At 41.0% G+C, this 27,637-nt stretch overlaps 5 protein-coding genes across 6 annotated transcripts in view; 2 read left to right on the top strand and 3 right to left on the bottom strand.

Moving 5' to 3' along the window:
* Positions 1-9,319, bottom strand: part of LOC143342490 (putative G-protein coupled receptor B0563.6) — a 31,877-nt gene extending 22,558 nt beyond the window's left edge. The window contains exons 1-3 of the mRNA XM_076766433.1: positions 9,189-9,319; positions 2,960-3,048; positions 2,345-2,885 (exon numbers count right to left, since the gene is read on the bottom strand). Of these exons, the coding sequence (XP_076622548.1) occupies positions 2,345-2,645 (301 nt within the window). The 5' untranslated portion in view covers positions 2,646-2,885; positions 2,960-3,048; positions 9,189-9,319. The remainder of the gene's footprint in view (positions 1-2,344; positions 2,886-2,959; positions 3,049-9,188) is intronic.
* Positions 9,320-10,272: 953 nt separating this feature from the next.
* Positions 10,273-16,381, bottom strand: LOC143342570 (protein GPR107). Of its 2 annotated transcripts, none has more exons than XM_076766605.1 (10): positions 16,206-16,381; positions 15,669-15,779; positions 14,868-15,031; positions 14,630-14,781; positions 12,805-13,028; positions 12,577-12,710; positions 12,232-12,499; positions 11,888-12,160; positions 11,635-11,807; positions 10,273-11,493 (listed from the first exon to the last, which is right to left on the bottom strand). In XM_076766605.1, the coding sequence occupies exons 1-10, from the start codon at positions 16,293-16,295 to the stop codon at positions 11,331-11,333; spliced, it is 1,752 nt and encodes a 583-aa protein (XP_076622720.1). In that variant the 5' UTR covers positions 16,296-16,381; the 3' UTR covers positions 10,273-11,330. The 2 variants fall into 2 exon arrangements, with proteins under 2 accessions (XP_076622720.1, XP_076622721.1); XM_076766606.1 differs by having other exon boundaries at positions 10,273-11,481.
* A 391-nt stretch (positions 16,382-16,772) lies between these two features.
* On the top strand, positions 16,773-18,840 carry LOC143342571 (uncharacterized). Its single transcript, XM_076766607.1, has 2 exons — positions 16,773-17,190; positions 17,274-18,840. Exons 1-2 carry the CDS (start codon positions 17,000-17,002, stop codon positions 18,406-18,408), a joined length of 1,326 nt encoding a protein of 441 aa, XP_076622722.1. The 5' UTR covers positions 16,773-16,999; the 3' UTR covers positions 18,409-18,840.
* A 1,416-nt stretch (positions 18,841-20,256) lies between these two features.
* On the top strand, positions 20,257-25,117 carry LOC143343012 (alpha-tocopherol transfer protein-like). The gene is made up of 7 exons (XM_076767463.1): positions 20,257-20,552; positions 22,546-22,805; positions 22,999-23,158; positions 23,226-23,287; positions 23,514-23,707; positions 23,989-24,202; positions 24,323-25,117. The coding sequence occupies exons 2-7, from the start codon at positions 22,631-22,633 to the stop codon at positions 24,526-24,528; spliced, it is 1,011 nt and encodes a 336-aa protein (XP_076623578.1). The 5' UTR covers positions 20,257-20,552; positions 22,546-22,630; the 3' UTR covers positions 24,529-25,117.
* Positions 25,103-27,523, bottom strand: LOC143343010 (putative serine protease K12H4.7). Its single transcript, XM_076767461.1, has 9 exons — positions 27,048-27,523; positions 26,794-26,975; positions 26,492-26,675; positions 26,376-26,424; positions 26,173-26,308; positions 26,028-26,094; positions 25,590-25,927; positions 25,342-25,511; positions 25,103-25,270 (listed from the first exon to the last, which is right to left on the bottom strand). Exons 1-9 carry the CDS (start codon positions 27,240-27,242, stop codon positions 25,161-25,163), a joined length of 1,431 nt encoding a protein of 476 aa, XP_076623576.1. The 5' UTR covers positions 27,243-27,523; the 3' UTR covers positions 25,103-25,160.
* Positions 27,524-27,637: the final 114 nt, after the last annotated feature.

Here is a 27,637-nt window from a genome sequence, read left to right as displayed (position 1 = left end):
GGATCGCTGTGCAAACCGGTGCAAACGGAACCAATCGGGTGTACGTCAAACGCGTTATCGCGTCTCGTGCGACGACGGTATTGCCTATAATGCACGTGCACGCGGTCGATTAAACGCGAGGAGAGGGTGTATTGTCTAGCAAAGCTTACAATTAGTAGCGAGTTTAATCGCGTTCGGGGCAAGACGAATTAAACCTTGGACGGGAGACCGAGATCGAACGGTGGATTCGACCTGCCAAGTGTGAAAGCTCCGTGAAATCGGGGGAAAAAGAAGAAGAAGGATCGGCGACAAGCGAAACGGGGAGGGAGGGGGGAAAAACTCGAGGAAAAAGAGCGACGGAAGAGGGCGGAAAAGGGGGGGGGGGTGCAAACTATGAAAAATGAATCGGGGTAGGAAAAACTGCGGAAGCTCGATGGGAAAGGTGATAATGGTTTAGGGAGAGAAAAGACGGTGGAAGGTAATAGTTCCTTCTCGGTTAATAGGTTGCAATTTCTTGACGCGGTCCAGGTAATTGGAAAGACGTCCACGAAATAATAGGAAGCTCGATAAAAAATTAGAGAATATACGTGGCAGGTTAATGTAATCGAACGCCGCGTTCTTTTCGTTTCCTCTTCCGTTCCGACATCGTCCTCGGCTTTTATTCGAGGGGATCTACAACGACGCGCGAATTCGACGTCTCTGTAAAATGAAATGAAACGGAAATTTCGCGCGATATCTCGCGTCCGGGAAGGATCGGTTTCTGTGGTTACCGATGGTCGTATCCGATTGCTACTTCATTCCGAGCCTGATTTTCCCGATTTCCGGTCCGTCGCGACGCCACCCGCGGAATATCACGAAGAATAATCTTTTCGGAGGTAACCGCCGCGTCGTAAATACGAATATTTCTCACCTCGGTTCTCTAATGATCGTTTTTTATTCGACAATAAAATATCTTAACGGACCGTTTCGAGAAAAGTTTCGGGTGGCGTTTTAGGGTAGAAAACGGTGAAAACCCGATTGAGATTCAGGCAAGTGCGTGCGTCGCACGCAACGGTAATTAATTCACAGCGAGTGTAATCCGAATGCCGCACGCCTGCCCGTTAAATATAACGGGAATTAACGATCCGCGATAAATTAATCTCTGTCGAAATGCAAATTTGATTCACCATGGGCTTCCATAATAGCGTGTTTTAGCGGGCCGAAATTGCAGCCGAATATTACACGTTATACCGCGTCCGCGAGTACACGACGGCCAGGTAAACATTAGACAATTATAATCGGCGCGTGGCCGGTTCGTTAGGGACAGTTCGCGATCCTCGTGGGGGGGTATCAACGGATTCATTCGAACGTGGAGATACCGTCCAAAGTGACGCGAATGCGGATCCATTCGAAACAAAGAGACAGGAACGAGGAAAACGTCGAAATCGAATTGCCGAGTAATTTCCCCCTAATGTACTGTCATTGGCTGGCCGGAAACGAGCCTGGACGTCGAGGGCACCGCGGAAACCACCGAATATTCGCTTTCAGACGCTAACCGGGAAATTCAGAAATCCTAGCCAACCATCTTTCGATCGTTATCGCGTTAAATCAACGAAATATCCGATCGTACCCGAGCCGGTGAAACGTTCCTCCGACCTAGTAAATACCTTACCATCGAAATTTAAACAACCCGTAAGAAACACGGTATCGATGACGGATATCTTCCAAAGTTTATACGTTTAAACTCGAACTATGAGGCGGGCTTAGACACGAGTTAACCCGATAATGAATTCGAGGACTGCGTCTAACAGATAAGCCGCGAAATAAAAGTTTAACCGGGAATCTAGTTTAGAAGTTACTCGAACGCGACAGTGTCGCAAATACTTTGGCCCGGAGTCAAAATCCAGAACCCACCGTCCCATTTGGCAGAGATTCCATACTTCTCTACCTTTAACTAAAAATTTACAATTCGCGCGTTAATTACGACGTTCGATGCAACATTGCTCCGTGGATCGCTTTTTGCCATTTGTCTCGACGCTCGATTTTTCCCGCGTCTAGTAAAAAGAACGTTAATTATTGCAGTCGCGTACAACAAAACTTCGTTAACGCAAATAATAATATTAATTCAACGATCGCTGATGTTTCGAATCCTGAAACGTAAAGGGTGCTTTCAATTCCAATATTACGTAAACATGGAATAACTTTATTTCAAGATATTACGTGGCGTTCTGCTAACGACCCTACTTCTCTCGTTTCGCGTCGCTTCTTTCGAAACTTACGCCCGACGGTGACAATAATTACACCCTATTTGCATATTATTTCTTCGACTGCCGGCGCGAAACGCAGCTCTAAATTCTTCGCGAGCGAATAAACGAACGAGACTTACCCCTCATATAGATATACGCGGTTCCTCTCATATTGCGTCGCGTGAGGACGACCAAATTCAGGATATTCCCAATGATTCCCAAGCAACAGATAGCAGGTAAGATAATGCCGTAGCTGATCCTTCTCAACGACGGCGTTCGAGGGTCCTCGAGAACCTCCAGGTCTTCCGGTAGAATGCATATCCGTGTTTCCGTTCCGTTCGCCACGTTGTTCATCTTGCTTCTCCCCCTCTCGCGCGTACACTCGTTTTCTCTCTCTTTCTCACATTTACACCTGCCCAAACACCGTATTAGATTGTCCATTTCATCTTAGACCGCGCACGTCCGCGTTCCAACGCGCGTTCTACGTATTAAATTCCGTTCCACGTCGTACGACTCCGTGCATATTTTCGGTTCGAACTCCTGTCGGCGTGCAGCGTTCCTTTCATCGTGTAACAATACCGAGAATATTTCCAACGAACGGCCGTCTAAGGATCACGGTAGAATCTGTCCCGAAAGCAACAGGTGCAGCGGCGGCCTCGTGCTCATCGCGGCCGTTCAAAACTACGAAAAAAAAAAAGGTACTTTAAGCCGTTCGCGTAAATTTTCGACGCTCCCAGGGCGACGATACTGCCTACCTATTTCCACGGGGAATCAACCCGCCATTACGAACAGTTTTTTTACGCAGCCATTTTGCCCCTCGACCGGAAAATTCTGCCGCCTTCGCCTGAAAACAAACAATCTTCTTTAATCCCACTTGCCTCGCACGCCACAGATCAAATAACAAGATTCGCTGTAAAAATATAGAATACATTTGTGCAAAACAATTTCGAAATAATTATTTTCTGCAACTTTAACGAGCCGCGTAACGATCAACGGTGGAACGCTTACGAAATCGCGTCGGGAAATTGAAAGTTTCGAGGAACGAGAAAGACGTTTCGTGCGCGGTAATCAAATAGAGAGGAAGTACATCGAGATTTCGACGCAGGGTAAAACTTACCCTTTGCGAGAAAAGTTGCCGTCACGCTAAATTTATTTTTCCGATAGACGCTTCGCTGGCTCCCCAGTTACTACTCTGTCTCTCTTTCCAAAGTACGTTCTAGTTCATTGTGCACGAAGACGTATCGGTGACCGTACGAGCTGTTCAAACACCCGAATATTCGTGAACCGCGAAACTCGAGGATATTGCATTAATAAGGAGCGAAAGTAAGTTGAATCTAGCAGGCGTTTTCCATAATTGAACCTTTCGAGTCATCGAAGCGGCGTACGGTTCGACCATTGAGACAAGAAACTCCGAGTAACGATAATTCGCGATTTGGCTTTGTCAGATTCCGGATGCAATTGTCGCAGCGATGCGTTGTTCCTGAATCTCCGCGTAGCCGGTCGAGATCAAAGTAAATGCAAACAGGCAGAACCTTAAATTCGTGGGAGCGTTCCGCGTAGGAATGTTTAACGATGTCAAAGGAGTCGACCTCGTAACGGTTCCCTGGCAGCAGGATATTTCCCCGATCGGTCATCCTTGTGTCGGACGATGCTTTAATTGCGAGAGATGAGGTTTCTTCGAGCTCCGCGCCACCGACCTTAAACTGTTCCCTCGTTTCGGTACGCACGCCGCATCCTCGAACCGAGATTCCAATTCGCCGTGCTTCTTCCGATGGAAAACTTTGTTATTACCGCGAAACGTGAATTATATTCGTTTCCATCTGGCGTCTGACGGGGTTTCTTCCCCCGACACGGCGGCCTCGCGGCCATCTTTTTGCCGCGACGCCGGAAACCACTGCCGGTGGGATCTCTTGCGTAGACGTTCGAAAGAATCGAGCGTCGAGAGACGTTAAATACAAGAAATGGATCCCAGTAAATCAGCCAAGCCGTTCGATACGCTCGCCGTCCGAAACTTTGCACGAATTCGCACGGACGTTAAGTGGAAGATGGCTCGAACGGAGGAGGAGAAAGATGGAACGATAATCGGGATATTATACGACCCAGAGAAATAAGACTGTCCGATCGATGAAAAACGATGGTAGAGCGATCGAATTATGAGAGAGACGTAGATAAGGTATCTCGAGATTCAATTCGTCATTCCTTTTCAGTGGTTGGGCGATCGTTACGCGATAGCAGGCAATTATCTACTTTGCGAAGGTCGTAAACCGGACGTGAATTTCCCAAGGATCGTAAACGAAACCGTCAAAAAGCTTTCATCTCGCGTTCCATCCTCGACTGGGATCCGAGTTTAGAGTCGTTTAACGCGTCGTAATCGAACAGAAGATGTCCTAGATCTACGTAAAAATTGATTACGTAATTGGTATGAGAGCAAGATACTATTTTCAACCCCTGATAGAACCTGATAGTTTGAAAAAATGGGCTGCAACGGGTTGTCAAAAATTTATTCGACCCTCGTAGAGAAGCGAAAGGCAACGGGAAAATTGAATGATCGAGTCAGCAACACGGAAAATCGGAACACGTTGGAAAAGTCTGAGACTGAGGGGAAGTTTGCAGTTTCCGCAACCACGTGTGCGACTCACTGGGTTGATACTGTTTAAGTTTTCCTCGGAATCTTGTCCCCGTATTTAGTCAACAGCTGCGACTCTATACCCGATGGTTCGTGTATTATGCATTCGCATTCTCTTCGTCGATTCCTACGGCAACTCATCTAAACGGAGATGCAGTCGGTGGTCAAGCTCCGCACAGATACGATATGGGTCATTCTACGCGAAATCTATTTTGTTTAAACTAAAATACGATACGGTTCGCGTGAACTTGAACGAACTTTGAGTCACCGGTTTTCTTTGCGTACAGTTTTTAGCGATATCCGAACGCCGCGATCAGAATTAAACAACGAACTTTCGAACGTACGGCTGTTTCGTTATTCGTGTTCGACAGATAATCGATCGAAGAACGGTGGAAGCAAAACAAATACGCAACTTGGCACCGAGAATAAACGGGATTGTAGGGGATCGATGGCGGCGAAGGATTCTTCGTTCGGACACGATGTACCTGCGAAACAGATCGCGTTCCACGGATTAAGTCGGATCTCCCGATAGTGCGTAATTAACTCGACGCTTTGCTTTGTATTGCTGGCCGCGGCAATCATCGCGGAACGAGACACGCGATAATTAACTTTAACGACTTCCTGACCGATGGTATCCGAGTGGTTGCAATTTGTCGCGAGATTCGTCGACGACGGTGAAAGCGCTTTTGTCGGATTATTCGCCCGAAGAACTTCAATACCCCGTTAATTCGTCTTTCGTCCGCATCCAATCGCCGGGACCTAGCCACGTGAAAGAAGATCCTGATGGAGTCCAGTTTATAATCCCCGTCGCATGCTGCGTATAATTCTTCCATACGTTGGAAATTCACAATCGTTTCGCGGAAATGCCGCAACGGGCGGAGGGAAAATGCCACGCACACGCACGTTGCACGGAAAATTTTCCATTTGTCCGCAACTACGAAGGTCGTTCGACAACGAAGATCTTCGACGCCATTGGCCGAGCAATTAGGATATAAATAAATTCTATCTCGCGTTTAGTTTAATCGCGCAAACTTTTTTCAAGAGCAACGAATCCCCCTAAGTACTGTTTATGTTTCTTCCGACTCGAGTGATCCGGTGGCTGAGTAATTAAAAACTCATTTACAATCCGAAAGTTCAGATTCGATCGTGAGAATCAATATCGTATTATCTAAAGGAGCCTTACAAATATTAAAGCGTTATAGTAAGCGTTTGATCAGCGAAATATCGCGTAAAAGTATAAAAGTGTTCTTCGAATAACGTTCGGTCTGACTTTATCGGATCTCCGTTGATCCACGAACATGCACGGTATACGCCGTCGAGAAAATTTCTTCCACGAGGAGCTAGTAATTTTTTTCCTCTCGAATGTGTCGTCGTACGGTTTAGATACGATACCACCTATCACGATCCCGAACGGTTCGATCCAATCGTCTTCTAAATTGCGTCGATCGACGGTAGTTCGATCCGTCCTCGATCAGTCTCGAAGACATTTTTCGAGACTCGAAACCGAAAGAAGCATCGCGATTGTAAAAATGTAAACAAGAAAACGTTTGCGTAATCCCACCTTACCGGATATTAAGAACATTCATCTTCGTTTTAAAGTAACTAAAAAATTGTTTAGAATATAGCCAAATACCCGAGCGTTCTCGTTCGACAAAAATAAGAGGAGTTCGCTGCAAACTAAACGTAGTCGTTGTTTATGTTAGCTTTATCCCGGTAATAAGTTCCCATAAGTTCGAATAAAAGATAATCCAAGAAACTGGAAAAAAGCAGAGGAAAGAAGGGTCCATCGTAAATTTAAAATAAGAAATGGCAAGGTTTAGTAGGGCTTCTTGGGATATGCGTGCCCAAGGAGTATTTTGTTCGTAGCTTCCGGAAGTTTAGGATAGATAACCTAAATTCGCGATAAAAACAAGGGGAAAGCTGTGGCAGCCATTTGACGCGATCCGTTACGAGTTTCTGCTTTCACAGTCAATTGCGCTATGGGATTGTAGCTCGGCAGAGGGCTCGCTAAGGGCCCCGGTACGAATTATTTAAACCCCATAGTATTAAAAATGTTCGGGGAAAAGGATGCTTATTTGCGCGACCCTCCGTTATGAAAATTTTATCGGATGCCAGGGATCTTTACCTTTTGACTAACACCCTCAACTTTCGGTAATGGCTGCGTGAAACGCAAAAGATGTCCTTGAGATAGTACTAGCAAGGTCTCCTACAAAATACATTTCAGAGAAGAGGAAATAACGAAACTGACCCGGAAATAGAAGCAACGTAAGGGCTGTATTAATTTCAGAATCGAAATCTACGGGCATACTGTAAACGTAATCTCACTCGGATGGTATGTGACTTACGTGCGTAATCAGAAATTAATTCGAACCCGTTCGTAGCGTAATCCGGAGCAAACCGAACCTCCGGATTCGATGGCGTCGAGATAATACGCTCCGAAATTTCAAACACATAGCGAATACTTTCTCAGAAAATAATTTCTCCTCTTCAGAATTTCGTTTCGTTTTCTTAACGTTCCTGGATCGACATTGGGTTCTCGCGATCGTTTAGCGAAACGAGCCGGGTCACGAGCGTCGGAACGTTTGACAAAAAGATTTAAATAAACGGTCCGTCCAAGCCGAAACTTTTATTGTGCATCGGTTTTGGTATCGCGCTGGCAACTTGGTCGATGCATCAATTTCCGTCCACGTATCCATCGCTCGTGCTCGCGTGATAATAAATATATCCGTTACGTCGTTGATGCTCGAGATATCGTGCGTTTGCCCATCGGGGGCGGATCATTCGATTCGATTCGATTCGATTATTCGGCTCACGTCGCGCGTCCAACATTTTTAATTTAAGTTCGACGGGAACCCGCACTGTTTTTGCTCGGATACGCGACTCGTGAATAGATTTCAAATGAGGTCGTAACGACGCCGCGAGATCAGGCTGTCTCGCCGCGCGGAGAAACGTCATCGATAACATGGACATTAACGTCGAGATTCGGCGGTGATTTACTCTCCAATTGACCAACTTCTTTTCCGCCCGAAGGATCGAATGGACGCGCGGGATTGCTAGGGTCCGGAAGGGATCGCGGTTCACGGGGCAACAAGGCGACTTCCGCGCCGAATTACACGTAAAAAATTACAACGGTATCCGGTTCGCGTAACTTCGCCCCGAGAACTTGCCCGAGAAACTTCTGATTCCATTAGGAGCATAGGTGTCGCGAAGTTGGGCCAACAAATTAGCGGACGGCAAAACCTCGGATGTCACATTTTTATTAAGGCTTAGTTATATTCTTTTCAAGAGATGATATCGGAAAAGCGGAAGTCAATCGACATCGATAGATTCGGATAGTCAAACTGTGGAATGGCTTCGATATGAGCTGACCTTTGGCGTTATTAAATTTTAATATTCTCTTTACTAAGAAATACTTAAGAACAGATTTCTCACGATTCGTCAAACTTTCGGACGACCGTGCTGAAAAATTACGAAAACGTGACGTTTGTTTTACAATCTGATCTCAGAAATGGCCTTATTTACGGGGTTCTTATAAATGGAATATGCTTTTTATATTGATTTGCACCGTTGTTCGGCGCGCAAAGTGTTCCGTGCGCCAGGAAATCCCCTAATAATTCAGCGTTAGATTCCACGAGACCCATCTGGATCTTCGCTCGCTCATCCCTTTCGTAAATTATACTCTGCCGCGATAATAAGTAGAGATCCCCATTTCGCGTGTATTTATAATACATACCCGTCCCGATAACCGTTTATTCGCCCAAGTACACGGATTAACACATTGATCGTTGGGGACAAATTCATGATATTTTCCACGGGATCGATATTCTCTTTTCGGACACTGTTTAATTTTAAGGGACGCAAACAAATTATTGCACACACACACACACAGACACTAACGACGAGTAAAGGATAACAAAAGCAAATTAGCAGTGGAAGAAAACTACCTGGCCACCAGTGTTTTTAAACAAGGAACCTATACCGGGATCTGATAAGACCAAATACATTGTAGAAGCATCGCTTCCGGCAAAAGAGACAGTGAATGAAAATAAAGCTCGGAATAATGTACCTACTCCGTAACTGGGTCGTCGAACAAAACTTTCAACTAAAAACAGCCTCCTATATATTACGTGCAATGTTAAACACAGCGCGGTTCGCGAAAATCTATGTCGCAGAAGACGTAAAAAAATTCACCAAAATCTAGAAGACTCGAGGGAATATTCCGATGCAGTCGTACAATTTCTGGGTCTCTTCTGTTATTCTTTAAAAAGAAAGCACACATATATTTACCGATGATTCGTGTATTCGCGTTATTTTTTCAAACATAATACATGTATTTGTGCATAACGAGTTGTACGTACCTTTGAACAAATAACAAAAATCCCATGTGCTTTGTAAACGTGATGAGAAACAGCTAATTGCAGGTCGAAAGTTTGTCGACCTTTCGATTTCGCGCCGATTTCTGGTCGCGAGCGTAAAAGGCGGCACAAGCGGAAAAGACGTTTGAAGCGCGTCGCGACGCTGACTGGAGAATTTCGCGGCCAGTTCGGTGGGCACGTCTACCGGACGGCGGGACGCCGAGACGCATGCTCCAGAATACGGCGTACAACCAAACGGAAACGTTTCATGGCATCCGAGAGAGCAAGACAATAATTGGGAGACTTTCGAAAACGCGATCCGTTCGAGTCAAAAGTTGTGTAACGACTGGGAAGCGTTTCCTTGATCCGTTACACAAGGGCACAACGTTTCTGTAAAATTTCGCGACGGTAAACAAGATAATCCGGTGGAAACAGGAGAAGAATATACGCCAGGTAACCGCTTAGGGATAACGACCTCGTAGGAGAACCTTGTTGTTGAATGTAGGAGAATGGATTAGCGATATTATGAAATGTTTCTGGGGTAAGAGGGACGAAGATGTAATAATAAGAATCGGAATACCCGCACGAACGTTCGAGGATCCGATAACGACAGGCAAGAATGCGAACGCCTTCGTTTAAATGCACTTTGCGATGCCTAGAAAGTATAGATCACTCAAACCCCGCTGCCTCTTTACGATTCCTACCCACGAGCATCTATGCCGAGCAATTCATTATTCACACCCCCGCAGGGTAGATTTCGATCCGATTGTCGGCCTGTTAACGGTCCGCCGACCAAGATGGGTCAATTTTGACCCGTAATCTGAAGAGAAAGGATCAAGTAGGACCTCGTATATATCAGTGTCGTTAAGTATGAATATTAATCGCGTTTGCTTCGCAGCTTGAAACAGCCGTTTCTGATTATTAATCGCGACTTACTTCCGGCTACTAAATTTTCAATCGTGTCCGTTAATCGATCGATTGTATCTGACTAATTGTTGACACAAAAAAATTCATATTCATGCGATAGAATTTAAAGTAAACATTTGCATTATGGGAAACGAATTTCAAGGGAGACGAGAGCTTTCATAAAAATATCCACTTTATTATTTCAACTTGATTTTGTAACGCGTCCCTTTTATTATACACAATAAAATATTAATAGTAACACATGTAACAATAATTATGATAACTTGTGTACAAAAGTAGTAATATTGGTAATAGCCATAGTTTGGTATTACACAGTGGGACACGTTAAACGCTGTACAATTTTTTTTACCTTCGTTTTCTCCTGACATCAGAATTATTTCTACATAAAAGGTTATCAAATGGTTTACAAAAATGGATCGTGATACACTTGATATTTGCGTATCGTTTATCACAAGATCGTTTGCCGCGAATCGGGCTTTTCGCTTCGAAAAAAAAAACTAAGCGTGTCGTGTGAAAAGACAAGTTGAAATGTTTTACGATTTTCCTAAATGCCTAAAAAAAAACCAGCTACGACAAGATACGTATCAAAACTTAAATTTTCTGTTGTCCGACTTGCATCGAAATTTCCTCCTAACGCATGCACGCGTAACATCGCGTTCTCAAAACATTAAACTTTTTAAATCGTCTTCTACGTTAATTTTTTCCGATATCTATGACAATTTTCTACCAATAATTATAGATTACACTGAACTCCAACGTCCGAGTTTGATTACGTTTCGAAAAGTGAATAAGATACTCGGAATGAAGCGCGTCGCGTGGTAAATGTAATGTATAGAACAAAAAAAATAGATGACGAAATAAAGTATCGTATTAAATGACAAACAAAACGCCCCCGATAAAATCGAATACAAAGAACGGATAATGGAAAAATATTTACCACCATTTTGAGAGGGAAGGGAAAGGATACAATGAACGATCGTTTAATAAGTATTTGCTTATCTGCTTCAACAAAAAGGTACAAAAACAGATCGAGAGAGCGAGATCGAGGCTACCTTTACCCATACTTCCTCTTCTTGATCAAGCATGTTCTGACATTCTGTGTATTACATGTTGTTTCAACCGCTAGCACTATTTCGAAATATCACATGATGGAAAAGCGAGTCCTATTCGCTTTCGTCCACACTGAAATCGGTATATTATGAAGAATTTCTATTCGATTCAATCGTATTCGTGAGAAGGTTCTGTCTTATTGAACAAAGAGTCCCTTTCCTCCTGAGTGGATGGAACGTCCGAAGTAGTGGGCCTCAAAACTTTGCTAACTTTGCTAACTTTGCTAAGACCCTCCGTGATGCCGCTACCTCTGGAAACACTGGAAAAAAAACTGGTATCGTCATATTAAAACTGGATAAAATACGATACGTCCAGCTGTAAGACACAACAAAGGGGGAAAATAACGAGTAAAGTGTCGTGGATTTGCGATAAAACATTCCTACAGGAAAATGTTTGAACGGTGAATACTCACACGACATCCATTTCGTCATCTTCGTCGGCCTGGGGCGTTTCGTCGGTGGTTAAAGTAAAGTATGAATTAGCGGAGGCTGGTCGGAATTTGTATCCGGTAACAACAAAAAATACGTAAGTGGCCATTTCTCGGAACATTTCGTCCAACCACTCGTATTGAAAAGGTATCGTGATCTTCAAAGAAGATGCGTAAACTTAGTTGTTAATTCACGCGAGCAAAACGTTCGAATGTCGTGATAAAACGAAAATTCTACCTTGAGTAAGAACACTATGATTCTCGTTAAGTAAATGTAACAAACTATCATCATATAGAAATGCCTAAAAAGCTTAAGTTTGCGTAAATTCACAGCTGCCTTGCCGTCCGTATCTGCAGCCTCCTGTAGGTGCTTGATACTCCAAACTACTGGAAATAGAATAGCACCGCAGCAAAGCAAGTCGACAAGAATAAAAACATCCCGCCAAGTCTCGTGTTCGATGTCTCCCTCCTCGCTTTCCTCGATTATTATTTCAGCTACGTTCGCTAATACCTATCGGGTGGAAGTTTGTTACTAAACGATTATCTTAACGAAATTACATACGAATTGAATTTGTCGCTAACTTGTAACGGTATCACGATCATAAAGAGCTTTTTGTCTTTGCCGACTAGAATGTGTTTAATAAACGTCCATCCTGTGCCAACAAGAACAATCGTAATGAAAAGCACGGCTCCTTTGAGTAAATGCGTGATATAATATAGTATCGCCCATGCAGCCACGTGTTCCCCTTTCGTTTGAATAAAATGATAATTAATCCCATGGAAGAGCAGCGACAAAGATTTCAAATAGACCAAAACTGCCATTAGGTAGTGGCTCTTGAAAACGGGATGCCTAAACGAAGAAAATTTTTAGGTATAAAAGCTGCGGCTGTAAAACTATGCTGGTCAAATTTCAACGAATGCGCTTACTTGCTCTTTTTAAGAATAAATACCCAGAAACAACCCGATAAAAAGAATAACAGCGCCATCATAAAATACAAAGCGGGCAAAGGCATTTCTCCCGCGCTTAGGAAATTTCCGCTATTAATCTCCGATATTTGTATCTGTAAATTGGGCGTAAAATATCATCGAATACCTATCAAAATCCTGCGAGACGCGCTCATATATAGATACAGGCCACAGAAAAAGGTATTTTACCGTGAAGTCTAACGCAACTTGAGAATTGTATTTATAATTTGGACAATTGTGAAAGTAAAGATTATAAAGACCCTCTTCTTCCTCGCTGCCGACATACATCACGAAGCTTGTATTGTAATACTTTTCTCCTTTTATCGTTTTCACGATCAGCGGTAGTTGCAACTGGCAAGCGTTACTTTCTGATCTAGATTCAAATTCTTCCTCGATAACGGATCTATCGACACCTGCAATGGTAATTCGCTCTTATCGTGTAAAATTTGTTTTTTAAGATTACACCGCGGAAACGTAAGAAAACGAACACCTCTAGTCGTTACTTTGCCCATAAATCGCCTTGAACTATCGCGTGAATCGAACTTGGTTAAAAATTTAGTAGAATTTGGTTGAATGGTCATTGGCGTAAAATGTATTTCTCTAGAAGACAGTTACCTAACCAAACCCACAAAAATACTTGAGTTTCGAGTTATTTATAAGATTGAGGACGAGTCACGTTAATTATAGCGTCTCTGATCTTGGTGGTGTTCGATCACCGATGTCGCTTCACATCCACATTCCGTAATATATCGATCACACTCGTATTTAGTTCCACGGACCGCACGGTACGCTATTGCAATTTTGCAATTTGGGCATTAACAAACGATAATGTCGTTCGTTTAAAATATCTTCTAAACATGAACGCATATTATGGTTCTAACTTTTACCGTTAATTCAACAATTATATAGTTTTATATACGAAACTGTACATCGATAACTATCTACGTATCGATGTTTTATCAATATTTGTCTTCGGATAATCTTGTTTAGATATTTCTTTGATCATTCCCATTAAACATCACATAATGTATATGCGAAATAATATCTACAAGTCGGAACAACGAAAATGTCGTACCGTTCGTAGTATCGATCTGAGCCCGACTATAAACTGTTGTAGGCAAACCCTATTGTATAATCCCATTTAAGGATTCCTTCATACTTAAAATAGACAATCACTTTGAGCGTAACCGATACTGTAGAGAAAGATCGTTTAAAAAGGTGGAGCGTGTTATAAGGAAAAGTGTAATTATTTTGTTGTCGTTGTAAAAGTTAACATTAATAACTACATCCTAAGGTCGCGATCGATGTAGTTTGTGCCAACTTTTCATTTTCCACCTGTTATTCCATGTTACGTGGAAACCGAATTTCTAATTTTAGTAACAGACCGCGTTAAAATTAACTCGCGGATGCAGGGATGTTTATTTTTACGGTACTATTCAAACCGACGCTGATAAGCATTTCTACGTTGAGCTGTTCAACGCCGTGTCATTTCGTAATCTTTTCCGATCTATTTCGATCTTTATCGATATTTTATCAATGCCTAATAGAAAGTAACGCGCCTTTAATGCGCGATTAGCTTCCATAACAAATTCGAATCGAGGTCGAAAAATATTCTCAAATTAAAAATTTACATTTTTTATAGCGACGAGAATCGTTATCGCGAATAATCAATAATTCCTTGAATTTCTGACATTGCCAAGTATAACTGACATCATAAATCATAGTAATATCGATTAGCAAACTTGCGAAAGTTTCAACGTGTCGCGAGGTAACACGTGACACCCATTCCACGCGGTTTATCGCACGTCAACTTCCTGTGTTTGGAGAATTGCCAAAATTAAAAGCGCACTACGACTGACGAATTAAACCCTTGCTCCTTCGTTAAAATCGTCCGTCTTTCTTTTTATGTAACGCAAAAAGGTAAATTTCCTCCGAGAACCTGACTAGAGAACGTTGTCGAGTTCTCGGAATGTTATAGGCAAAAAATTAAAATAACTGAAATGATCTAACACACCGTGTGAAGTATAGCGTTTCCTCCGTGGGAAAAGAACAGTGTCGCTAAACCTAGTCGGGAAAGAGTCTCTCTTCCTTCGATAATCTAACAACATGTCAGTATCTCTGTAGATATGTGCAGTATGAACGTTCCGACTGCAGTTCACTTTTAACCTGAAACATATTAACTTGTATAGAACCGAGAAACGATAACTGTAAACAAGTACTAGCTACGATTCAACCGCTTTGTCTATACTTACAATGAGTTCTTCAAGTCCATTGTGAAATATATGACCGCGTTCTTGTTCCTCTGCTCGAGATCGGTCTTGACGTTCGAAATATTTTGTAGCACACATCTTTCTTGGTGATTATCTAGATACGGATTCATCGCGTCGTTTAACGTTCGATCCAAACTGAACCCAAACTGAATCGTAAAAAACACAAACCACACACATTACACAAATAATAAAAGGCAATTTTTTTAGAAACCACAAAACACGACAAAAAGCATGGCGTTTTACCAAGCAACTATCTCGGAACTACTGATCGAGGCTAATCGATTATTCTCAGATCGAAAGTATCGAAATATTTCGAAGTGTTTCTCGGTGTTAAAATTATTCAGAGAAGATCGACTTTAAAAACGTACATTGATTTTAAAAGAATTTAAATATTGAATTACAGTTCTTTGCAAACGTTATAGTATAGTTTACGTGCACGCGCGATAGATAGGCGAAATAAAGACCTACAAGTTTGTTAGTTACGTTTGCGCGCACCCCACATATGTATTTTCAAAATCGATTATCTCGAGAATGAAGATTGGTACGGAAATAGAAATTCTAGACATTCGGTTCGTTTATACGAGAAGGATCGGATCTTTTTAATTTGTACTGCGAGTTTTGGCAGAACCTGTACAGAAAGCGTTAGTACTCGGAAAGAGAATGGTTTCGAGTACTTTCCTAGCGGCAATTTGGCGGTGTGAATGAGGGAAAATGGAAACAGGTGTCCGTGAATGGACGACGCATAGTATACATTGCGCGAACATCTACGCTACGATAACTCACCACAGCATTTTCGTCGAAAGGCTCGGCCTTGAAATTCGACAAATGAACAGCGAGAATACCACCCTTATAGAAACCAAACGTACTCAGGGCAATATGACTTCGTATGTCTTTCTGTAACATGAAAAATTCGTAAGGGTAAGCATTGCGTACCAAAAGTTTATGACTAAGCGACGAGAAAAAAGATGTTCGTTCGAAGCACGATTGACGTATAACCTATACATCACTCGTTTCACAACTTATCGAATTATTTTCAGAAACTTTTTCCACCGTTTGCTGTATTCAAAGTTTCATTCAGATATAGTACACGTAGTTCACAGAGACACCGTAAATACGATGCTACGGGTAATATATCTATATTAATTTACTAAATTCTTTCACGGCATTTTCGAAAAATTTCGAGTTTGTGCGTAACTCGAATGTATTAGACGACACAGTTAATTATGTGTACTGGTAAAACATGATCGATGGCAACGAGGAAGTAACAATAAATCAACCAATAAATATAATGCGTTATTGCTTCACGATCAGTCAACTAACCCGTATTTCAAGTTTGTGTATTCTGGCGTCAGCAAGTACGAACATCGACACAATCCAGAGACATTGTATCAGCAGTTGTTTCGATTGCATTTTTACTATTTTCGCTGTACGAATGTCACATCACGAAAACACAAAATAACCACGCACCTAAACCATCCAGTGTTCGCTCGTCAATACACGAGCAGAAACTGAGCCTGAACATGAACCACAAGAATTTGGACCATGATCGACGGAACGAACGAACTGAATTACGCGCATTTTTCAAAAATCTTTTAGCACTTGTTTCATTTATCTTTATAATTTTGGAAAATTAAATAACCGAATTAACATTTTCATTAAAATGTACCATTGGAAAAGTTTAAGGTTTTCACTTGAACGTTTTGATTATAATTCCATACCATCTTATATAATTAATCTCTTTTTATGTTTTCTCATATTTTTGCTAACATTATATTTGCTGTAACTATTATGTTTGTTTATTTAAACAATAAAATATTACATTAATATATAATCTATATACAATTGATTTACCCACTTTTTTTAGGGATATTGTATTTTAAATGCTAACGGTGGTTTGAACGATTGTTATCAGCTAAGGTTGAACGTTGTTGTTTAAAAATATTTAAATGTTAAAAACTTGAAAGTCTATTTGACTTTAACATATAATTCAAAATATTATGCAAATATCCCATAGTTTAAGATAAAAACAAACGAAAATTGAAAAATTCATAGAATTTTTGAGGTTATGTTTTTCTCGTGAATTGTAAACGACATTTTGAATTATATTTGATGTTATGGAAGAACATTTTGCAACATTGAAATTATTGGATTCGGATACTGATTGTAAATTGACCAAAGCTGTTAGCTATTCCGAATTGCCGTCTTCTCGTAGAATTCACGTGGAACAATCTTATTTTGAAAATCCATCTGACTTGATCAGACAATACAGTTGTGAACAAATTTTTTACAAAAATGCAACCACCAGGTAAATATCTAATGCGTGTGTGGAAGTATGAAATGACGAAAATAACTTTGTCTCTGATAATTTAAATTTTATTGTAATTTCAGGCAATTGAAGATATCAGAGGTGGTGCATACTGCGAATAAGGAATATAGAAAAGAATGGCAGGCAACAATTCCATATTCTGATACTTTAAACGCCCCTAACTGGCCATTATATAAGCCCAGTAATGTAATACAATCGTCAAACCTTACACCAAACGACAGGTCAAATGAAATAGAATATATGGAAATTGATAATGTGAATTCTGCGAAGGAACCTACATCGACAAACACAAATCCAATTGATAAACAGGAGTCTGTGCCCTGTCCTGAGTCCAGGTCAGAACAATGCGATACTACAAAAGAAAAGACTAAAAGTTCATATTCAGAAGTAAAAAAGAACCTTAGATCGTTAGTACCAAAAAGAGAAGTACCATTAAAAAAAAAAATAAACATGTGCTACTGTAACTTAGCATGTTTATGTATAACTCCAATTATCGTGGGAATAATTGCATTATTTTTGAACCCTGTTACGAACACATATTGCAACCGTGCTACACTGTTCTCAAATGCTACCACTGAAATGCAACAAAAAATATATGGACAAACGAACGCGATTTTCGATATTACCTACGCTTTAAATCAGGATATTTATCATTTAAAGGTCGTTTGTCTCATAGGTGGAACGGGTGTTGGAAAATCTTATACCGTCGAAATTATAAAAAAAAATTTTCCGCATAAAAAAAGAATTCTGACGTACGATTTAAAATTGGAAGATAAAAACAAATTAACCTCGTTCGATTCTTACGAATTACTGATCATAGAGAATTTAAAACTGAAAAATTTAGATATTCTTGCTAATCTATTGGATATATTAATTAAAAACAAAGAGAATTGCATTACAGTATTTGCCATTTTTAACGTAGAAGGTGTAGATGATTATTTAGAACGGGAAGTGGATTTAGCGAAAAGCAAAGATATTATTACCAAGGCTTTTATCAAAGAACAAATCGATTTATTTGTCGTTCCGTATATACCTTTAAGCGAACAGGCACTAGAGATGTGTATAATGGACGTAGCGCGGCAAAGTGATTTGCAACTATCGCAAGATCAAATTAACGAGATTAAACATAGTTTATTACTTTCTGGCAGCGGTTGCAAAGGAGCTTATGCGAAGACGCAGATTATTGGTAGAGACTGAATTTGAGAATAATCGTTCAGTTTTAAGAAACATATTCCTTTTTGTCCCTTTATCCTTCATTCCTTTATAAGAATATCGTATAGGTATTATGCTTCCCAAATTTCTGTTATTTAGTTTCAAACTATATCTATACACATTTTCGTACCCGTGGACAACAATATTCCAATGTTACAATCGAGCCTTCATATTCTCGTCAACCGCATTTACGTATTTTAGTAGTACATAAAGTTCCTCGTCTAAAGCGTTATCACGTTTGTATCGTTTATAATAATATTTAAAATTGCTCAACAATATCGCGTTTGTATCGTTTATAATTATATTTAAAATTGCTCAACAACATCGCGTTTCAAAGTCTGAGATTAGAGGATATCATTATTTTTGTATAGCGTACAAGTATAATGGAGTATGCCTGTGACTTTTAAAATTAAGGTACCTCCCATGTGTAATAAAGAAAAATTAAATGTACTTTTGTTATTGTTTCTGTTTATTTCGTGAGATAAACCATTTAGTGCGAACGTTGCATCAATTTCGTTCGAGTAACCGCATTTACTGACGAACGCCTTTCACGCACGTAATTTCTCCATCCCTAGTCGAAACATTCTCGCGTTTATAGTAGCATTTCACTTTCCGATTGTAACTGCTCGAGCTATTGCGTGTCAAAGCTTCGTAAGAAAACGGTACTAAAACAAGTATTACGTGAGCTTATGCTAGTATGATCATTGCTATTATGCAAAACCGTAAAAACCCACCCCATTAGATACTGCGTCTGGTATTTGTACTTGTTTCGTCCTTATATTGCAAATATTTATTTTTACTTATAGGTAAATGTCAGGAGAAGACTAAGTTCTGTTCTACTGTGTTGTGTTATGTTTGTGTCGACACTAGTACCGAATAAAGATATCATTCCCTGTCCTCGTTTGTAACACTAAATGTTTATAAGATACCGTGGAACTTACCGCAGAAATGAATCTAGCAGAAAAGAAATTTCCCATATAATTGGTTGTTACGTGGATCAGTGACGTAATGTAGAAACAGTTTATGTGCAGCGCGTTAGTCATTAGAAATTTATGCAGTATTATGTACCGTACCCATAGAATTTTATTTTCGAACTTTACTCTCAACTGATAGCAAACACATTATCAGTGTCAATGTCATTATGCAAATAGTTTCCCCAATTAGTGTACAATGAAAACATTTCGTAGCTGTAAAATTTGTATGAATTCTTAATATTCTCAAGTAGCCTGGTAGAGAAAATTTTCAGCTAAAATCGTAGATAGAACTTACTATCCAGAAAGAGATTATAGATTACATTCGGTTGTAAAGCTTTCCTTGCAAAAATAATTAATAACGCATTGCACGGTTCGTTTCATTCTTATATTTAATTTATCGCAATTTCTCGAAAGTTTCTTTTCATATACGTAAGTGTCTGACTTTGTTGAAGCAAATGAGTAATGGATCAGAGCGTCCGTTTTCCTATATAAAAGGTGCAACGAATTTTCTCGATAGAATATTATCCGACAACGTTTTACGATAGTAAAAAAAGTAATGCTGTTAACGATGTTGATGTCTATGCAAGTGGATATTTCAAGTACCATTTCAGTGACTTTATTTTATTAAATGACAGCTTTTAGTAACGTACGCAAGCTTTATTTCGCATATTTTACATATTCGCGCGCGAACAATTTAGATTTTTACCCTCGAACGAAGCATACAATTTTCGAAAAGTTTCGTGAAAAAACCTGTGAAGCCCAAAGATGGCAGGAAAAAGTTGTTACGACATTAACCACTGTCTCGCTTCGTTTAGGCGAACGATGATACCTGTCTACGTATCTATAAAAGACGGGGAATTAGGTAAACCGAGGCATTCTAGTGTTTTGCTTTGACGCATAATCACGAGACAATTAACACGCGACGTTAGACGCTTTTGGCTTCCCGTGACCGAGACAATTGAATGTAATTAACAAAGGTTTCGGTATCGCGTGAGTTGTCCCTTGAAGGGTTCCCAGATTCCGATAGAACACACAACAGCAAGAACACCGGAGGTGGAGCCAGAAGAAAGGTGCGACTGGAAATTATAAAAGAGCGATCGACAGTCAAGAGGAGACAGTCTCCTCCAAGTGTTCAACTGCGCGACTGCGATTCGGGTATGTTAATTTTTGTAGTTTTATCGCTAGGAATAAACTTCTTTCGAGTTTTTCGTCGATATTAAAATCTGACGAAATAAATCTAGAACGATCACGGTGCTAAAGTTTCTAAAACGTTACCCAGGACGATCGATTTATTTTTAACGATCGTACAAGTTTTTGATATTTTATACTTCCCTTGTTTACTTTTATTCTGCTCTTGAGAATAATCTCAATCTGCGTTTCGACGTTGTTTCGTCCAACATTCAATTAACGTTTCGAATATTCTTTTTATTATTTTTTTATCATCGAAACAGTGCTTCATGTTATTAAATGTTTCGAAAACGTAGTTCTCCTTTAAGATCGTAGCAAATTCTAATTGCGTTACTCCGATCACGATCTGTGACGAAATTCAATAGAACCGACTCGTCGAGAATTTTAAGTACAAATAACGCGTAGCGACCTTGTCTTCGAAGGTCGACGATTTCAGGTGTCAAGGATACAGAACAATGTCTCTGTCTAAACCGACCTGGTTATCCTTGAAAACACTGAATTACGTTTGTTCGGTAAAAAAAACATGTGTGCCCGGACATGTCCCTAATCAAGTTAGCAATGTTGTAATAGACCGTGTAAGCAGAAACGGTAGTAGTCGATAGTTGCTGCGATGGAAATAGAAATAGTAAGTTCTACCAAACTGTTTATCCAACTCGTAATATTGCCTAAAGCAATAAACACGTAAAAAGGCCGATAAATAAGACGGTTACATAAATCGGAACAGTTTCGTGTTTTAATTCGTATTAATATTGTCCTTGGAATCAGTATCTGGGGAAATTGAAAGCAACAAATTCGAAAAGGAAATCTCGATGAAAATGCGGTGACCCAATGACGTATAGTTTCCAATGAAAAAAAAAACATGGTCGACTACGGGGTGAACGGTAATTGGTATCAAAGAAAGAATTCCAAGAGTAATAACGCGATAAGTAGCACTTTCTACGCGGAAGATAGTTGCAGCGGTTTACTTCCCCGGTTGCACGGTAACCCGATTAGTATATGCTGCGTTCATTGACGTCACGCGTGCGAAATGTTTGATTCGTAAAATCGGTAACATTGCCATGAAATTTATTGCGACAGAGGAAGAGTCACGATCCGCAACAGTAGCATTGTTTACCACTTTTAGTGTATCAAAGACGCAGCCATGACGCGTCATTAAATAATATTGTATATGCAAAACGTCTAGCGCAACATTTATGCAGTTCAGAATCGTTGAATAATCATCGATGACCTCACGATACAAGGTTTCATTTATCTCGTCTCGACGCGAGCTCCAGTTATTTTACACCGAGTCTCCTTCAACCTTTTTTGATCCTTGAAAACAAGAGCATAGAATTTTTTTAGCAAGAGGTTACTTATTAGGAAAATGACCGCAATCTGTCCAGCGCGATCTTTAAAGAATCAGTAGACCGGCTTCTTAATAGGTGTTTCGCAATCTGGTTGGTTTTTAAAATAGGAAGACGAACCAGAAGCGTTATTTAATGGGAAGGTGGAATATTTTATCGAACCGTGTTAGTCGGCCGTACAAAATCGAGGAACAAAGATGGGCGCACAAGCTCACAACTCAGCCGATTGCATAACCGGAGAAAGTTGTTGCGAAACGAGTCACTCACTTACGGCATATGTTGGTATCACGGAACACGTAATGTTTCTCGGCGTTCGTACATTATATCATAAAGCTACTAAATCGTTATGTCATCAAATCACCGATGGGTTCAATAGTACCTGCGAGAATTACGAAACGTTGCGATCGTCGATTCGGCAGGAGAAAGAAAGTTTGCAGTTATCTGTTCTGATCGCGGTATTCGCTTTCATTCATGGCTTGACTTTGAACGGCTCGTTGAAGCGAGGGCAGCTGCGTACCGAGAAGACAAGGAAACGCGTTTGACCCCGTTTCGGCGAAAACGACGGGAAAAAGCGTTGTTTCAAAAGCGTTAATAATAAACGTCGAATACTCTTTTAGAACGATTCGATCGGTCGATAATTTGGATCGCCAAATATTGAAGTTGCCTGCCGCTTGTATCCGGGACAGGATTAAATTAACTAGAATGGGAGCAATCGAGTGGGTAACCGAGGAAGACAACTACGAATGTTCCCTTTCGAAGGAAACGCAGATTCTGGCCAAGGAGGAGCTCAGGGAGGATAAAAATACGCGAGACCAGGCCCTCGAACAGATACGTAATTGGATTAAATTGAATCCACGTATACAAAACTGCCGCCTTGGTGAGAGAATTACGTTTAGTTTCTTTTAGATAGGACGCAAAGTATCCTCCATTACGCGTTCTGTTAACCCTCAACCGGTATTCCGATCTCTCAAAATATATTTAAATAAACGTAGTCGCTACCGGTTAAGGGTTCGATAGGCGCGCTCGAAGCGTCGTTGGTGCTTTACATTGATGTATTTCTCGTTCGTCAGACGCACAATTTTTACTGAGATTCTTGAGATGTAAAAAGTTTAACGTACCGATGGCGGAGGAAGCCATCGAGAGGTACTTGCTTCTCCGGCAAGTTTATCATCCGGCTTTCAATCACTTAGACCACACGGAGCAAACGATGGAAGAGCTGTTGTCTCTGGGGTAAGACTGGCGAAACGAAATAGACGTGTCCTTATCGTCGTAACCTGTTTACGTTGTATTGCTTCAGATATCTGTTCGCCGTACCCGGACGTGACTCGAAAGGTCGCCGTGTTGTAATCGCCAGACCAGGTAAACGTTAATTTCCTCTCTCGGACCCAAATGATACCTTACGGCTTGTCGGACAAATTTTAGTGGGTTTCCGTTCCTCTGTCTCAGCCTCGAATATTTACATGCGACGCTCTCCATTTCAGTCACGGATCAACGATCCTTCCATATCTTTTGCAACTCGTCGATCGATGTTTATTTGTTAGAAAATCTGCTATCCCCGCGTTTCACGCGTGGAACGTGTTTTCAGGTGTTTTCGATCCCCACAAGTACACGAATGCCGACATGTGTAGAATCCACGCGATAACTTACGAGACTCTGATGGAGGACGAGGAGAGCCAAGTACGGGGTTTCGTACATTTTGCGGACGGGGCCGGCGTCAGTTTCCCGCACCTGACGCTCTTCACTCCGAAGGAGGCTGTTCGCATCGTAAAAAACGGCGAGGTACAAGCACTTCCCTTTTTTCCCACTTCCGGCAACTCGAGCGGGAACGACTTACGGCCACACGGCGCTTTCGATTCAAGGACAATGATGCAACGGCGTTTCGTAACGCGTCCGAAACGACCAGACGCCGTAACCGGTTTTCGTAGACCCAGCTTCTCGGTTTCTCATTCTCAAATCGTCACGTTTAAACGTTTAAACATTCTGATAACTGCTCTGAAAACGCTTAAGACGTTGCACGGTATTCGACGCGTTCGCGAACCCTTAAAAATGAATTGTTTTAGAGAACTATACCGATGCGACACAAGGAAGTACACGCGATCAATACGCACCCTTCCGTGAAATTTGCTCTCGACTTTGGCATGTCGTTGATCTCTGAGAAGATAAAGAAGCGAGTCAAGATCTATACCAGCCTCGAGGACGCTGTCAATCAGAAAATGGACACGAACATGCTGCCCAAGGAGTACGGCGGAACGATGCCTATGAAAGAAATGATCGGTAAATATCCAGTTACAGATATAGATATTCTTCCGATAACGTTATCGCGAAGGGGGAATGCGATTTTAAAACGAATAAAACGTAGTTGTACGTATAGCGCGAAACGAATTGTTTGCTTAGCACTTTGGAGGCAAGAGTTGTTGGACATGAGACCGGTATTGCTGAGTCACGACAAGATGAGAGTGTCTTTGGAGTTGTATTCGGAGAAGGCACGAGAAGGGGCAGTGTCGGCATTGAAACAAGGTTTTGGCTGCTCGGATATTGGCTCTAGCGATTCCACGATGTACGGTATCAGTGGTTCCTTCAGAAAGCTCGAAGTGGATTGATCAACAGAGATCGATCACCGGGAATACATTACCACGACAGCCGTAAACTGTATTTACCTTGTCGACGAGATAAACTCGATATCATTCTTCTTGTAGCAAGTTACGTTTGGTAATCGGTATAGAGAAATCGGAACGGTATTATTCGCGAAGAGGAAAACACGCTGAAACTTTGATCTCGGTCGATGGAATTGCTTCTCCAGCTCGACCAATTATTAATATTTACTTACGACTTTAACCGAGCGGCTATTAGAGCTAGCGAAATGCACATTTGTATATTATAATTTTACTCTCGAACGTAGCAAGCCTATAAATAAGCACGAGTCGCTCAAATTCGGAGGGATTTCAATTAGATTTACAAGTACATTTAAAAAATTAGAATTACGGTTTAGCCCTTTGTGGATGGACTTTATTGAATAAGTGCATACATTCTATTTTGATCGAACGAATTGTCATTAAGGAAATTTTTAGCAGTAAAAGTATCGTGCATTCGATGTATCCAAATATCGTCCGCAAAGTGTTGATAGACATAAGTTGCACAGAATTTTATCAAGACTATCGATGAAAATAAATACATATTTTTCTACATCTATCTCGCCTTTCTCTTTTTCTTCGAAGTAAATCAAGTTCCAAGTTTAAGAAGAGATCCAGGAGCCGATGATCTTACGCACCCTGGCCCTGGCACGAACGAGATCTTCGACGTCCGTGGCTGCGTCGCTGTATAGATCGCGACAATGCGACGATCCTAGAACCAAAACGTCGATCGTAGAAATTAAATGTCGATGTCGAATACTTGGCGTGATCTTGACCCATTACCTTTGATAAGTATGGCCGGCGAGAATTTGTTCACATCGCGAAGAACCGAAAGGGCGTGCCACGGATCGACGTCTCCGTTGGTGAAGATTACATTCCGTAAAGCTGGTCGCACGCCTCCGTACATTATGTTTGTTCTTTTCACCCTCGTGTTTAAGAAATTGCTATCGTAACTATAACGGAACAATTTATAGCATAACGAGTCAGAGAACGAACGCAATTTCTTCTAGACCAAGGTCTACGATACGTACTAATCGCCGTATAAGTCGGTACATATGCCCGTGAAATAACTCAATGGGAACAGAGATCCGAAAATAGATTTCTTCGAGTTGGACGTTTGATAGTAACCGTATTCGGTACACGTCTGATAGTACCACAGTCTGGTATCGGTTTGCGAGTCCCAAATTTCGTTTCCGTAAAATTTAACAAATTGTTGGTAATTGAGGTTCAAACATCTGTCTCTCGATACTAAATGCGCCAATCTCTGGAGAGGAGTACCCAAGTATGGCGCAGTCATGTTCTTGCAGCAAGCAGCAATTTTCGTTTGTCCGTTCTCCACTTTATCGTATTGAACGATACCAGCGAACGACTGTCGAAAATAAAGAGCTACTATAACAAACCATTCGTCTTTAAGCAGAACGTTCGTAACGATAACACGATACCGCGTTTTACTTTGTAGGAAAGCGTACCTCTGCCAAAAAGTTCATGAAGTGTGCAAGGTCGCTGGTAGAGTTCACTTTTGGTACGTAGCATAAACTGAAATTTATCGGTTTTATAGCGCGAGTATGGTACACGATCGCGATACGACGAAATAAAGAAACGAGCGTTAATTACTTGAAGTAAGATTTTAATTTCTGCGGGCCATCTTTGGTCGCCAACAATTCTTCGACCTGGGCGAACGCAGTTTTAATGTCGTCCGCGCATTGTTGGCTATGTCTGCGAAGCGAGTTGGTCACAACTTCGTAATATTCTACAAAGAATACCGGTTTTTTAAACGTACTATGAAAGTTTAAATTGTAAAAGGTTGTCGCGCTCACCACGAAAGTCCGCTTTTGCAACAACTGGAGCGCTACTAGCCAACGCGCCCTGTAGAATGAGTCAAGGAAATATTCATCCACCGTGAAAGAAGAAAAGAAAAATTAAAGAGAAATACCTGAACGAGATGAGGGTACTTCAGTCTAACCCAAGTTGCCATACTTCCAGCGTAAGACCCTCCAAAGACGAAGACTTTACTATTCTGGAATCTTTTCTCTTTCTTTTTAGATTCGATAAAGTATGCTAAATCGGCCAACGCTTGGTCCACGCTCAAGTACTGTAAGTTTCCCGAAGAAATGTCTCTAAAAAAAAAAAAAGATTCAAGGATACGAGATACGAAGAATAACGCGGAAGTCGATAACATGTTTTAGCGCGAAGGTGAGCAAGATCGTTCGTCGGGGTCAGAAATGAATTTCTTACGAGGTCGGTCTACTTTTTCCGTAGTAACGATGCTCGGTATAATACATCGTTGCGTTGTAAGTGCGTCCAATTTCGTACATCAGACCAGTCTGTAAAAAGCCTGTTGATATTTTCCATTCCCCTCCGATCATAATCAAAATCGGTCCGCGGTTTTTAAAAAGGCTATCGTTTTCATAGTATCGCTGTCGAAATAAAATGAAAAGATACATAAATTTCGTTCCCATCTTTCCAAAATACCTTTATTTTACGCATACCATTGACCAAGTGCGATTGTCGCGCGGATTGAAGTGATCCAGAGGTTGCTTGATCCAAGCTTCTTTTATGCTCGAGGAATCGAACAACGAAGACTCTGGTTCTTCCAGGCCGCGAAAGTGAAATCCATGGAAACCAACGCAATCCCCAAGGTGGAAGGCAAGGCACAACGTCAATAAAGTACTTAAAAGGATCATGTCGAATCCTCGAAGCGATCAGAAGCGTCGATCAATTTGTAAATTCAACTAGCATATATCGCGATTTATGAAATACAGTGCATGAAACTTTCTGTACGATTGTTTAAAACATCTCGACGCGATATCAAACGCGTCTCTACTAACGTTCGATCGAAATTAAAAAATTTACCTGATATCGTTACGCAATTAATTGGTCATTTAATCGCAATGGAAAGTACGCGATAGATCCATCAAACGAGTTAAATTGTAGATATGGATGGAAGTATGAAAGATAGTAGGTATCGCTCGATTGTATTTAATTGACCTTATCGCGACATTCGTTCGTATAAAAAAAACAATGCGATTAAAAAAGAAACGATTGCAATGGTCGTACAATGTATGTTTAAAAAACATAC

The sequence above is a fragment of the Colletes latitarsis genome, chromosome 6 (assembly GCF_051014445.1).
Source record: "Colletes latitarsis isolate SP2378_abdomen chromosome 6, iyColLati1, whole genome shotgun sequence".
NCBI lineage: Eukaryota > Metazoa > Arthropoda > Insecta > Hymenoptera > Colletidae > Colletes > Colletes latitarsis.
The sequence above is the reverse complement of the archived record's forward strand: the minus strand, read 5'-3'. Positions and strand labels throughout refer to the sequence as shown.

What these genes read in the sequence shown, in the direction of transcription:
- LOC143342570 (XM_076766605.1), bottom strand. Translation starts at nt 16,295, where the DNA reads ATGCAATCGAAACAACTGCTGATACAATGTCTCTGGATTGTGTCGATG. An exon ending in TTTATTCTTAAAAAGAGCAA is followed by an intron (nt 12,500 to 12,576) that starts GTAAGCGCATTC and finishes TTCTTCGTTTAG; the next exon opens with GCATCCCGTTTTCAAGAGCC. An exon ending in TGATCGTGATACCGTTACAA is followed by an intron (nt 12,161 to 12,231) that starts GTTAGCGACAAA and finishes TCCACCCGATAG; the next exon opens with GTATTAGCGAACGTAGCTGA.
- LOC143342571 (XM_076766607.1), top strand. Translation starts at nt 17,000, where the DNA reads ATGGAAGAACATTTTGCAACATTGAAATTATTGGATTCGGATACTGAT. An exon ending in TACAAAAATGCAACCACCAG is followed by an intron (nt 17,191 to 17,273) that starts GTAAATATCTAA and finishes TTGTAATTTCAG; the next exon opens with GCAATTGAAGATATCAGAGG.
- LOC143343012 (XM_076767463.1), top strand. Translation starts at nt 22,631, where the DNA reads ATGGGAGCAATCGAGTGGGTAACCGAGGAAGACAACTACGAATGTTCC. An exon ending in TATACAAAACTGCCGCCTTG is followed by an intron (nt 22,806 to 22,998) that starts GTGAGAGAATTA and finishes CTCGTTCGTCAG; the next exon opens with ACGCACAATTTTTACTGAGA. An exon ending in GCCTATGAAAGAAATGATCG is followed by an intron (nt 24,203 to 24,322) that starts GTAAATATCCAG and finishes TTGTTTGCTTAG; the next exon opens with CACTTTGGAGGCAAGAGTTG.
- LOC143343010 (XM_076767461.1), bottom strand. Translation starts at nt 27,242, where the DNA reads ATGATCCTTTTAAGTACTTTATTGACGTTGTGCCTTGCCTTCCACCTT. An exon ending in ACAATCGCACTTGGTCAATG is followed by an intron (nt 26,976 to 27,047) that starts GTATGCGTAAAA and finishes TTATTTCGACAG; the next exon opens with CGATACTATGAAAACGATAG. An exon ending in ACCGACTTATACGGCGATTA is followed by an intron (nt 25,512 to 25,589) that starts GTACGTATCGTA and finishes GTTCCGTTATAG; the next exon opens with TTACGATAGCAATTTCTTAA.